This window comes from Erpetoichthys calabaricus, chromosome 2 (genome assembly GCF_900747795.2).
Source record: "Erpetoichthys calabaricus chromosome 2, fErpCal1.3, whole genome shotgun sequence".
In the NCBI taxonomy this organism is placed as follows: domain Eukaryota; kingdom Metazoa; phylum Chordata; class Cladistia; order Polypteriformes; family Polypteridae; genus Erpetoichthys; species Erpetoichthys calabaricus.
This window is the reverse complement of record NC_041395.2, coordinates 43,408,504-43,421,558: the sequence shown is the minus strand read 5'-3', so window position 1 is coordinate 43,421,558 and position 13,055 is coordinate 43,408,504. Positions and strand designations below refer to the sequence as shown.

The 13,055-nt window shown below is 38.3% G+C and overlaps 1 protein-coding gene across 1 annotated transcript in view; it reads left to right on the top strand.

The window, feature by feature from the left end:
- LOC114669641 (E3 ubiquitin-protein ligase TRIM39-like) overlaps positions 1–13,055 on the top strand; it is a 100,811-nt gene that overhangs the window by 825 nt on the left and 86,931 nt on the right. Inside the window, exons 2-4 of the mRNA XM_051922479.1 lie at positions 8,720–8,794; positions 9,530–9,562; positions 11,709–11,765. Of these exons, the coding sequence (XP_051778439.1) occupies positions 8,720–8,794; positions 9,530–9,562; positions 11,709–11,765 (165 nt within the window). The remainder of the gene's footprint in view (positions 1–8,719; positions 8,795–9,529; positions 9,563–11,708; positions 11,766–13,055) is intronic.

Below are 13,055 nucleotides of genomic sequence, written 5' to 3'. Positions count from 1 at the left end.
TAAGGTCAGGGCACTAGGGGACAATAGACAGCAAGAACAGAGTCTCCCATTTGTTATGTGGTAGCGGAGCGACCTTTTATCTAACGTGTGTCTGTCTGTTTCCCAATGTAAAGGACAGGTATCTGGGGGTGTGGGTTGACTGTCCCATATTGATAGGCAAGGATCCAACAATAGTGGAATGCTAGGGGCTGCTAGGTGGAGTTCTGCCAGGACAGCCCTAGGAGAACTTTTCTGACCCTTGAAGGGAAACTTAATAATAATAATAATACCTTTAATTTAAAAGTGCCTTTTCAAAAACCCAAGGATGCAAATACAGTATATCATTAAGCAGTCCAATATATAGTTAACTAAATCAACGAAAAGCAATATTAACAAAATAAGTTATAAGTTTAGATTTAAAAAGCAAGGTACACATGTGAAGCTCCAAATGCTGAGCATTCCATCACTGTAGGCCTGATACACTAAACGCTCAATCACCCATAGTAAGAAATTTGCACAGTGGGATGGTAAGCAGCATAGAATCTGAAGAGTGAAGTGAGCATGATGGAAAATATGGGTTCAAAAAAGAAAACAGGTAAGGTGGGGCCAGACCATGAATGGCTTTAAAAACTCAGAGGAGAAGTTTATCTTCTTCTTCTTCTTCTTTGGCTTTAGGGGTCGCCACAGCGGATCATCCATCTCCATCTATCCCTGTCTTTTACATCATTTTCTGCCACATTGATTGCCTTCATGTCCTCCTTCACCACATCCACAATCCTCCTCTTTAACCATCCTCTTTTCATCTTGCCTGCTGGTTCCATTTTCAACATTCTTTTCTCAACGTACTCCTCATCTCCCCTCTGCACATGCCCAAACCATCTCAATCTAGCCTCTTTCACTTAGTCATCAAACTTTCGTACCTGTGTTGTTCCTCTAATATACTAATTTCTAATGCTGTTTACCCTCGTTACTCCAAGCAAAAATCATTGCTTCTTCAACTCTGCCACTTCTAGCTCTGCCTACTGTATTTTCATCAGTGCCACCATCTCCAAACCATACAACACAGCTGGTCTCATTACCGTTTTATAGACCTTCCCTTTCACTCTTGCAGTTACTCTTCTATCACAAGTCACTCCTGTCACTCTTTTCCACCCAGTCCATCCTGCCTGCACTCTTTTCTTCACCTTTCTGCCGCTTTCTTCATTGCTTTAGACTGTTGAACCCAAGCATTTCAATTTGTCTACCTTCACCAACTCTGCTGCTCAAAGTCACATCCTTCCACCACCTTCCCTCACATTTACACACATGTACTCTGCCTTACTGCCACTGACTTATTCTCCTTCTCTCTATTGGACGTGACAAAGGACAGGTAATCAACGTAATTTACATAGTGAAGTTATATCATGGTCCCAAGGATTTAAATGTGTAAAAACCCTTGCTTGAGAATTTTGGACATACTGTACTCTGTTTAGGCTCTGTGCTGAGATACCAGACAACACTGCATTGTAATAATCAAATCGCAATTTGAAAAGCATGGATAACAATCACCATTGCAGTATCCGAAAGAAAAGGACACAACCTTGAAATGTGCTTAAGATGGAAAAACACTACTTTGGTAATACAGTGGAACCTCGGGTCACAAACGTCTCAGACCAAATACAAATCGGGTTACGACCAAAAAGTTCGCCAACCTTTTGCATCTGTTCACGACCACACACTCGGGTGACGAACAAGCCAGTTTCCCTTCCGGTTTGTACGTGCCGATGATTTCCGCACGTGTTCAGTCTCTCCCTGTGCATTCCCTGTGCAGCGAGCGAGAGAGAGATCCCAAGCAGGAGTGTTTTGGCCCCGCTCTGTGAGGCAGAAGGAATCGGTCACTCCAGCTGAGCTATTAAGGAGCTGGAGTGACCAGATGAAGTAAGTAAACATTTAGTTTACTATTACACTGTGCATTCTATGGTATAATTAACTATTTTTGTTGTTAAAAATCTTTAAAAAAAAATATATTTACATACAGCTCGTACGGTCCGGAACGGATTAATTGTATTTACATACAATCCTCTGCGGTGTGTTGGGTGTGTTTGTGTGTGTCCTGCGGTGGGTTGGCACCCTGCCCGGGATTGGTTCCTGCCTTGTGCCCTGTGTTGTCTGGGATTGGCTCCAGCAGACCCCCGTGACCCTGTGTTCGGATTCAGCGGGTTGGAAAATGGATGGATGGACATACAATCCTATGGGGGAAATTACTTTGTGTCACGACCAAATCGGGTTGCGACCAGAGTTTTGGAACGAATTACGGTCGTGACCCGAGGCTCCACTCTACAGGTAAAATTCCGTTACAACGAACTGTCAGGGACCTAAAAAATATTTTGCTGTAATGAAAATTTTGTTGTAATGAGATTCTGTATTTGTCACTATAGTGCTTTCTTTAACTTGCGTCCAGGCGTTTGAAATCATTTCAATAACTTCTTTTGCGTTAATTTTAATCTCCTCCTGTCTACAAGTTATGCTGACGAGAATTTTTCTCAGCATTTTTCTGCAATAATACACTTTCAGGGTGTGAATGATGCCCAAGTCCTATGGCTGAAGCACTGCCGTGCAATTGGGTGGGAGGAATTCAATGCGAACATTATCTAAATGTGGAAGCATGTTGTGTGCAGCACAGTTATCAATCAGATGCCGAATCATCCTTTTCTTCTCATTCATATTGTGAGGTTTCTGAGCACTTTTGGGATTCCAAAGCCAACGGGAACGACACGCTGAAGTGCGATTGCCGCATCCGGGAAGATTGTTTGTCCGTTGCCGGGGCAGGGCAACAGCAGGCTCACACCTGTGCAATGAAGCGCCACAGAAGCAAATCATAATCACGCTATAAGTCCCTGTCTTGCACCCCAAAACACGAGGCTTAGTCTCAGTACTTTAGCAAAACCAGCTTTATTCAGCTTGAAACAGGAACAGCATGGTTATTTATTGTAGCGGGATCTGCCACTCTCCTGTACACAGACACAGCAGTCAGGCAGGGTTGTGGCCAGTTTAGTGGCAAAATAATACTATTACCTGAATTTACAATGTTCCTTGCATCACCCATCGAGATTTCTGTTTGCTTCGGTGAAGAGCCACAACAGAGCTGTGAGCCTGCTGTTGCTCCGGCAACAGATAAAGAGTCTTCCACAGACGCAGTGATTGCACTTCGGGATGCTCTTCAGCATGTTGTACGGCTGGGGGAGTTCCGAAGAGAGTTTAGAAACCTCACATTTTCTTGAATGAGTGCCGCATTAATGGGAATGTTTCTTGAATAAGCATCACTGAACCACATAAAAGTTGCTTTTTCGATGTCTTCAAATGCAGCAGTTCGCATATGTTTGCAGCCCGAGATTTTTCTTCTTTCTTTGCTCGGTCTTTCAAGAAAGTTGACAGTGGGGTCTCCAATCTCCCAAATCCTTTGATCATTGATTGTGTCTCATTTCCTCGCAGTGTTTAATGGTTTGCAGGGTACCTCAAGCTCTGGAACATCAATTGTGTGTCTAAACTTCACAGGGGACACTTTTACAAGATTTATTGATATTTATAAAGGTAAATTGATCAATTTAAATTTTGTGTTATTTGAGTTAAATGCTTATTTTTTGAATTCAGTTTGTTCACCCACTGTACTCTATGTTGTTCAATTTGTGGTTCAAAAATTAGAAATTTGACTTCTTCATCTTCAAATGTGATAATACTTTTTTAGGGGGTGTTGAAATAAATTAAAAAAGCAAATATTTTTCAGTGGTTGCAAGGAATGGAGAAGGTTGGGAACCTTTGAAGTATTGGAAAGTAATGAATTGCATTCACTTTCATTGCTAATCTTGAGTAGATTATGTAGGAATTATATTATTACTCTTTAAAAAGAATATTTATTTAGTAATACATCTTTACATTTTCAAGGTGGGTCATTACAAAGTACACACTGAAGCATTTAAAATAAAACTGCATACAAACATTTTGGAGGTCATAGGTAATTTTCTAGAAATGTGAAGTATTTTACTAAATGATGCAATAGCTGTGATTTTTTTTTCCATCTGTCTTATTTAGTGGATGCATCTCAGCATATCATGGTGTAATGGTCCAGTGTATTGGGTAACAATAGAGTAGGTGCTGAAGAACTTCCTACCTTGAATCTCATGTGTTGTTTCTGCTGCATGTGGAGATACCTCTGCAATGGAAGATGCAGTGGGATGTTCTAGGTGTAGTGGTAGCAGTAACACTTTGAAAAAATAAAACTTCATTATGCAGTGTAAACAGCATCCAAAAAACTGTTGAGTTACCCACTATAAGAAAGAACACAGACAACTGTGAGAAGTAGGCTGATTCAAGGTGGTTGAGCTTCTGATGATAAGGACTTCTGGAAGGAGGAGGCAAGTCCAGGCAGGCAAACACGATAAGTGACGTCAAAGGTAGTAAAGCCATCAATCTTCCAGTCTGCAGAGGGAGGAATTGGTAAGGTCTGGGAAATTAGCATTAGTCAAGCTTTTAAGCTGCCCCTAATCTGCATGCATGTGACAGGACCGCCCCACCCAGCCCAGACCAGTGAGGTCATGAATCTGGGACAGAGCATTGCTGTTGTCATGGAGAGAGCCTTGTCAATGATGGACTTTAAACCAAAAAGGCTGCAGATCCAAGAACCACCTGGTAACACAAGGATTTGACTCCTTGTGAAGAGCCATCCACTGTAATGGAACATGGTCAGTCACTAGAGTGAACTCATGACCCAGGAGGTAGTATCGCAACTGGATAATAGCCCATTTGATAGCCTCTCTTTCCCCACATACCTGGATTCCTAATCCAGCAGTTTCCAGCTCAGGAACATGATGGGGTGTTCAACACCATTGACACTTTGGCTCAGCACAGCACCAAGACCTGTGTCTGAAGCATCAGTCTGTAAGATAAAAGTAGTACAAAAATTAGGCATTATCAATACCGGCGCTGATGTAAGGGCCGCTGTACGTCACAGAATGTGGTGTCTGCTTTAGCATTCCATACCAACATGTTAGGGGCTCTCTTCTTTGTTAGATCAGTCAATGTGCGCAGGTCTCATGGAAAAATGAATGACAAACCAGCATTAGTACTCTATTAAGCCTAAGAAAGCTTTTACTTGACTCTTGCTTTTTGGATGGGACCATTTCATGATGGCATCACTTTTTGCACATTGTGGATCAACTGTATCCCGCCCACCAAGTAGCCTAAATATTTTGTCTTGGTCAACCCAAAGAAACAATTTTCAGGTTGATGCGTAGGCCATCTTCACTTAGTGTCAAGAGCACAGCGCGAACCTGCAGTATGTGTTCTTCCCAGGTGCCAGAATAAATGACCTTCTCATCCAGATAGTATGTAGTATAGGTATTATAGAACTGAAGCACTCTATTCACCAGACGTTGGATAGTCTCAGGAACCCCTGTGCATTCCAAATTGGAGAGCACAATACTGTCAATGGCCTCTAGCAGTGCTGAACGTGGTCTTCTCCTTGGTGGATTCCATTAAAGTAATTTGCTAGTACCCTTTCGTCATGTCAAGTATGATCAAGTATTGAGCCTTACCATGTTGCTCTAGGAGTTTGTTCATGTACGGCATCAGATAAGCATGGAACTGTGAAATTAATTAAGCAGATGAGAATCGTTGCAAAAGTGCCAACTACTTTACCATCGGGTTTAGGGAACAGGACTCTGGGGTTAGACAAGAGACAAAAACTTTCCTTGATAACACCAAGGTCTAGTATCCTTCTGATCTCAAGTTACACTTCAACTATTTTTATTTCTGGGAGATATGAGCGTTCTTAAACAACAATTCCCAGTTCTGTAATGATGTTGTGGACAATCAGGGAAGTTCTTCTGGGTCACTCATTCACCATTCTGGAATGGACAAGATGGCTTCTCCAAGCGTCTGTCATTGCTTTGGTGTCAAATTAGGACTGAAATTAAGAATGTTGTTTTGAGTCAAGTAGGATGAGGTTGTCTGGAATAGGGATTGGGGTCCTTCCACAGTTTCAACAAATTCACATGGTAAACTTGTTCAGTTGGGTGACGGATTGGTTGTTTCACCATATAGTCAGCCAGTCCCTTCCTCTCCTTAATTTCATAAAGACCTTGCAATGTGCCAGTAATTTAAAATGGATAATGGGAATTAAAATCATAACTGGATCTCCAGGCTGAAACTCCTGCAGTGTTGTCCCATGGTCATAATAACAAGCCTGGGCTAAATGAACATGTTGTATATTTTCTTTTGAATTTGGTTGAATTTTGTCAAATCTATTGCATAATTGAGCTATATTTTCTGAAAAGTGAAAGAAAAAATGAACATTTAAAATGAGAATAGAATGATGTGTCATTGCAAACACCAGTCTGTATACCTTCATTGAGATGTTCAGTTTTTTTACTTTGACAGGCCGTGAAAAGCAAATTCAAGGACTGATACATTAAATAAGAAACCTAACTTCTAAACTTTTTAAAAGCATTTTGAATAATGGGTCAAATTAGTAAAAATATTATTTAGTTTCAATTCTCAATCCCTACTGCATCGATTTATATGAGGTCTAAGTACAGGTACATTAAGCATTGACCTTAAAAAACAAATAATTTTTGGATTGCTGTCTGTTTTAGCTTAGAAATCATACACTTCAAGGTTCAATGGTATAAATGATTTGTTATTAAAATATTTTTAAATAGTTAGCTATATTCTCAAAAAAAAACCTTACATTTTATCCATTGGTGTCTGTTTTATTGGTATTTTGCATATTTATGATTTTGGTGTGGTACTACATTTGAAAGCTACTGTTTTGTCTTGGTAGAGTAATATTTTACTCTACTTTCCTCTTTTGTATTATTAATATGTAGTTTTTGTCAGAATGCCTCAAATCTCCCAGACTTAACACTGTTTATAAAGTAATGTACCATATAACTTCTCCCCACCTTCCCTTCTACATTTATAACCTCAGGCAATTAGGTATAGTAAAAGACAAGCAGGAGTTAAGTTACAATTTAAATAATGTATTATTTATAATATTCATAAATAATAACAATATGCAAATTACATTTGAATATTGGCAACCATACAACCTGATAAATGGTGATGTGTAGTTTCAGGCGGCACACAGACTTGTTAGTTACTTAAAATGTCTCTAGTTAAGGCATCATTTGTGGTCATCTTTCTTCAGAACAGGCTGCATGCAGTTGATGGTGTGAGATGGTCTTTCATCAGTTTGGTAAGAGAGAGAGAGGGTGAGGTAAAGCAAGCAAATTTATAGGTTTCCTGTCCAACCCCTAGAGCCAATAGGATGTCATGGTACTTAAAGACTTTTGATACAAGCCAATTCCAAACAGCCATACTTCAGACCAATGGGGGGACAGAAAACCTTCACACCTGCCCTCCAAACCATGTGTTAAGGTAAAGCTTGGCAAGTTAGGCGGCCTGGCTTTCCTGTGGGGGCTGAGAGAGAGACTTTAGTAGAGAAATATTGGCCAAACTTGTTTGAGGCACTTCCCCCAACCCTGTCGTAAAATTACAAAGAGACTTAGTCCTAAACAAGGGAAGGGGTTCTTAAACCATCAAACCATTGCTGTTATTATCTATAATGTAACACTAATATTACATTGTTTTGTCTAAGTTACAAATAAAGACATACAAAATATTTATCAACTTGTATGCAAAATTTCACATCACAACAGCTACTTTTCATTTTTACAAAATATAGGACATTTTTTGAAAAAAAACCCCACTTTTTTAAGTTAATGTTAAAGAATGTGAATTTATTTACAAATTGATTTGACTACATTATTATTTGCATTTCTGAGATATACAGCTTTAAACAGCAGTTGTTAAAGGAAAGGAAGAACTGAACGATGGTTGCACTGTTCCAAAGGCTCTACTTGGCCGTACTTGTATGTATAAATGATTATACTACAATGTATATTGGCAGTGAATGCAGCATTTTAAAGCAGGTTAAATATCTCCTTTATTTTGTACCAATTTTCTCTTGTCTTAATATTTCCGCTATTGTTACACAAGTTCAAACTATGAGCTGCATTCTATAAAGAACAGGTTCCCACAGAGCATGCACCACCTGCTAGACATACTGTTGTAGTCTGTCTACTGACAAAGACAAAGACAAAATCTGTCCTGCCAGCCAACAGCTCTCCTCAGTTCTCAAGTACGTTGGCTTATGGTGCAGGGACTTCATGGTCTGTCTCCATCTAACAGACAGACAGGTTGCAGTGATGTTCACAAAGATTTTGGGTGATCTGAGGGTGACACAATCTCGTTTAGTCCCTGATTCAACTGATTCAGCTGCATATTCTGTGCATAATGTGACATATTTTAGCAGTCGTTTTATGCAGGTGTTCTCCTATTTGCATGTGTTTATATTATTGTCAGAATATGTGTATATGGAGTAATATTTTGGACAAAATTACACAAATAAATATGGTAATTAATAAAGATTTTGTGAAATCTGAGAATGAGTAAATAAAAACACAATGATATATTATGTAAGACACTGAAGATTATAACAGAATTAAAGTAATATGCTTTTCTTTTGATTAGAAAATTGATGGGAGGTCTTTGTTTTATTTTTTTAATGTCTTTTTTTAGGATTCTGTGTAAAGTGCCAAGATATGGGTAATTTCATAATTACATGTTATATAAATAAGTAACTAACAGATGAATTGGCATATTTCAATGCTGATTTGATTACCATAATTTATTATCATTGCAGGTATGGATGTTTTGAAGATTTTAACATTTAATTTAATGGAGGACTTGGTGATTTTGCCTCTTATGCTTATCGCATGTAAGTGCTTTCTAACCTCAGATTATTTGCTCTGTTTATAAACTTGTAGATCTGTTTGTCACATAAACAGCATATGTTAGTCTGAATGCCATATGAAAACACCAGAAGATATATGCATGTGCTGCAGGAGGACAGTGTCCTCCAGATTATAAAAGTAATAATTATAAGCCAAGGTTGGAATAATACTTGGGTTTAACAATCGTTCTACATCACAGTAAACTTCAAATTATATTCAACCTATTTCATCTCCTTCCTTGCTTGTTTTTGTGCAGTAAAACAGAAATGAAGATGCTGTTGCTGTTCTATGATAAAGATGAAGCACTGTTCAAACTAAAGGGAGGCACAAGGTTTATTAGATTCCACCTGCAATTTAGAAAAACATTCTTATTGTTCCACAATTGAATGTTCCAAGTCATCAGTTTTACATTCTGCTTAACTCACTTTTCTTCTCCAACAACAAGTTAACCTATTAACTTATTTATTAGCATGATTATCAAGTGTCAGTTAATGGACTACTGTATAAGCTAAGACAAAATGCATTTTTATTTATTATGAATAATAGTAATTCTTAGGAGACTGTTTTTTTTTTCTTTTTTGAGATATCCAATCATAGTGTAAACATAAATAAACTTCCAGTCCATCAATTAATTTAATGTTAAATGCCAGAGACACAGAGACAGAGAGACTCTTTCATTGGCTGAGTTTATTATTTCTGATTTTTTGTTTTTACCACAGGTTGCTGGGAACAAAGAAAAGGAATCTTCATTGGTAAGTTTGCAAAAGAGTGGCTATTAAATTAATAATCCATCTAAAAATGTTGCTTTTTATGCTAGCAGCCCTGTACTGTTTATTGAGATGGCCAAAAATGTTTTTAATCTCACATTTTCATGACTACTGATTGCACGGTTTATGATACAATGGAGTTAATGGGGGGACCTAAAGGGGCAAATACTGAACAACAGCAAACAAAATTAAAATGTCCATGGAAAAATGGCAAGATGCTTGTGTCACATAATCCACATGTCAGCTATCCAGTCGTGTGCTCACACCACCCAGAACACATGCATTTTTTCTGAAATATTGTTAAATAAGAACTACCAAAAATCAGAGAAGTATATAAATGTGAAGCACATTCAAACATGATCCAACTTTTGAATTTTAGATCTGTCTATCCAAATCATTCATTGATCAAGTGTCCTGTCTTCAATTTAAAAGCTCAATCCCATTAGAAAAGAAATAAATAAATTGTTTAAAAGAAACAAGGTTTTACAAGCATAACTGACTTATTTGTTTTTGCTGATTTATCTACTCAGTCTGTATTCGCTCAAGTTTATGAAAAAAAAAATCCACGGTTTACAATCTAAATAGTCCAAGGTTATGTACTTCCAGTGCAGATAAAACAAAGGCCACGTGGAACAATTTGATTAAATTGTTCAGGGGATAAAAGAGAAAAATAGAATCTTAAACCAGCAGGAGCCTGTACCTGGAAAATGACCAAGAAAGAAACAGAGTCCAAACTGCTAACTAAAAATCAATGTCAAAGTTAATACATAAAATAAGGTTCCACCCAGCTCTATGCACTGCAAAGATTACATTTTTTTCCAGACACTGGTCAAAGTGCACTGTTATCTTATATAGGTGAGGTTTCACATAACCAGCAAAAGGAATACTGACTGCCAGAAATATAGCAATTACAGTACACTGCTAAAACACACAAAATGGTGGCATCTGTGAGATTAAAAAAATACAAAATGCCGAGGCAAAAACATGCAGGGTTACAACCACTTGAATGTTTTTTAGCAGAATACAGCTTCAAATACGAGAGGGAAACAGTGCTGGGCAGGTTGCTTTGATGGTGTAACACTGAGAGATGATAGTTCTGACCCCAAACTGCAACAGATAACACTGGAGACTGCATGACAGCACCCTCTACACACACATACCACCACCACCACCGGGGGCCATGACAAGAATAGTGTGGGAAAAGTTAGATTAAAGAAAAAAATGTAATGTATGGGGCAGAAATTGAACCAATGTTTGCTGGCTTGAAAGGCAAACATGCTAACTATCATACCACCATTAAAAAATGCATTTTACTGTTTCTCTGTTGATAGATCACACTAGCATTTCATACCACTCGATTTGACTCATCACCTCCCAAAAATGTCAAAGCCAATGACAACACCTGACTCACGGAGAGAAATACCTGCATATCAAAGTTCAAGTTAAAAACAAAGCTTTGCATAAATAACAAGCAAAGAAACATAATTTTAGAGATAGACACAACTATGCAGTACCAAATATTAATATATGAACTAAGACAGTGCAAGAGCAACTCGGCGACTGTTAATGGCGTAGTCTACATTTGTTAACATACACACAGACTGTGTGCCAGTTACCTGTGGTGCTGCTGTCTTGATCTCAGTGGTACATCAAAGGAATTAGTCATAAGATCTGCATCACTGACCATCAATCTCTGTATTAAAGCCATGATTTAATATTCTCTGTAATCTTATTGAAAACAATCATTAGCTTTAAATTCAGCCATTTTATTAAGTAAGATCTGCACATTCTCTAATATTATGGTAAGAAATTAAATGAACTGAGTTACTGTATTTGTCCCCTTTCACAACCAAACACCTCAGTGTCTGCCCCATTTATATGGCTTCGTCGGATTAGTTAACAGATATACATTTAGTAGTAATTGAATGAAAAAATCATTGGTTGGAAATCTTTTGAACTGCTTACAATACTGTCTTATGCCCAAACTCTGGGTAGATGGACCAGAGATTTGCACTGTTTTGATTCTGATATTTCTACAGAGACAAACAGGCTGTTACCTACGCATATCATGTCTGTTGGTATTTCACATGTGTTCTAGTGCCTTATTCTGTGTCTTTTTGTTTCTCTACAGTTTTGTTGATCTCTAAAATAAGAGTGTGCAATGGAGACCCAAATAATTTAGACCCAGGTAAGTCGCTTATACAAGACATATTTAATTGTGCTTGCCAATTTGCGATTATTTTTTCATTCTGTTATTTTCTTTTCATTTAAAAAATGCTCTCTTTTAATGCACTCTAAGCTAGCAATTAGCTGAGGAAAACTCAAACTATTATTACTGTATTGAAGTGTTGGTGAATAAGGGAAGTACAGTGATCACTCGCTATATCGTGCTTCGCCTTTTACGGCTTCACTCCATCGCGGATTTTATATGTAAGCATATTTAAATATATATCGCGGATTTTTTGCTGGTTCGCGGATTTCTGCGGACAATGGGTCTTTTAATTTCTGGTACATGCTTCCTCAGTTTTTCATACAAGGGACACTATTGGCAGATGGCTGAGAAGCTAGATTGCTTACTTTTCTCTATCTCTCTCTTGCGCTATCTGTGATCCTGACGTAGGGGGATTGAGCAGGGGGCTGTTCGCACACCTAGACGATACGGACGCTCGTCTAAAAATGCTGAAAGATTATCTTCACGTTGCTATTTTTTGTGCAGCTGCTTCCTGAAATGACATGCTGCACGGTGCTTCGCATACTTAAAAGCTCGAAGGGCACGTATTGATTTTTGACTGAAAAACAAACTCTGTCTCTCTCTCTCTCCCTGCTCCTGACGGAGGGGGTGTGAGCTGCCGCCTTCAACAGCTTTGTGCCGCGGTGCTTTGCATACTTAAAAGCCAAACAGCCCTATTGATTTGTTTGCTAGAGATTGTTTTCTCTATCTATGTGACATTCTGTGCTCCTGACACGCACTCCTTTGAAGAGGAAGATATGTTTGCATTCTTTTAATTGTGAGACAGAACTGTCATCTCTGTCTTGTCATGGAGCACAGTTTAAACTTTTGAAAAAGAGACAAATGTTTGTTTGCAGTGTTTGAATAACGTTCCTGTCTCTCTACAACCTCCTGTGTTTCTGCACAAATCTGTGATCCAAGCATGACAATATAAAAATAACCATATAAACATATGGTTTCTACTTTGCGGATTTTCTTACTTCGCGGGTGGCTCTGGAACGCAACCCCCGCGATGGAGGAGGGATTACTGTACTGCATTTTTGATTTATAACTCAGACACTGAAGGAGATGATCATTTTAATTGAATCTGAGTTGTTTTGCTTTGCTTAAAATAAAAATACTTTGTATTCCCAAATTTTTTCAGCTTTTGAAAGGATTTAAAATAATAGTAAAGTGCTTGTACATTTTAAGTAAAAATATCCCATTGTGGGCTAGAGGAGTTCTGGAGTCTTTTGGCTGCCTTCTCAG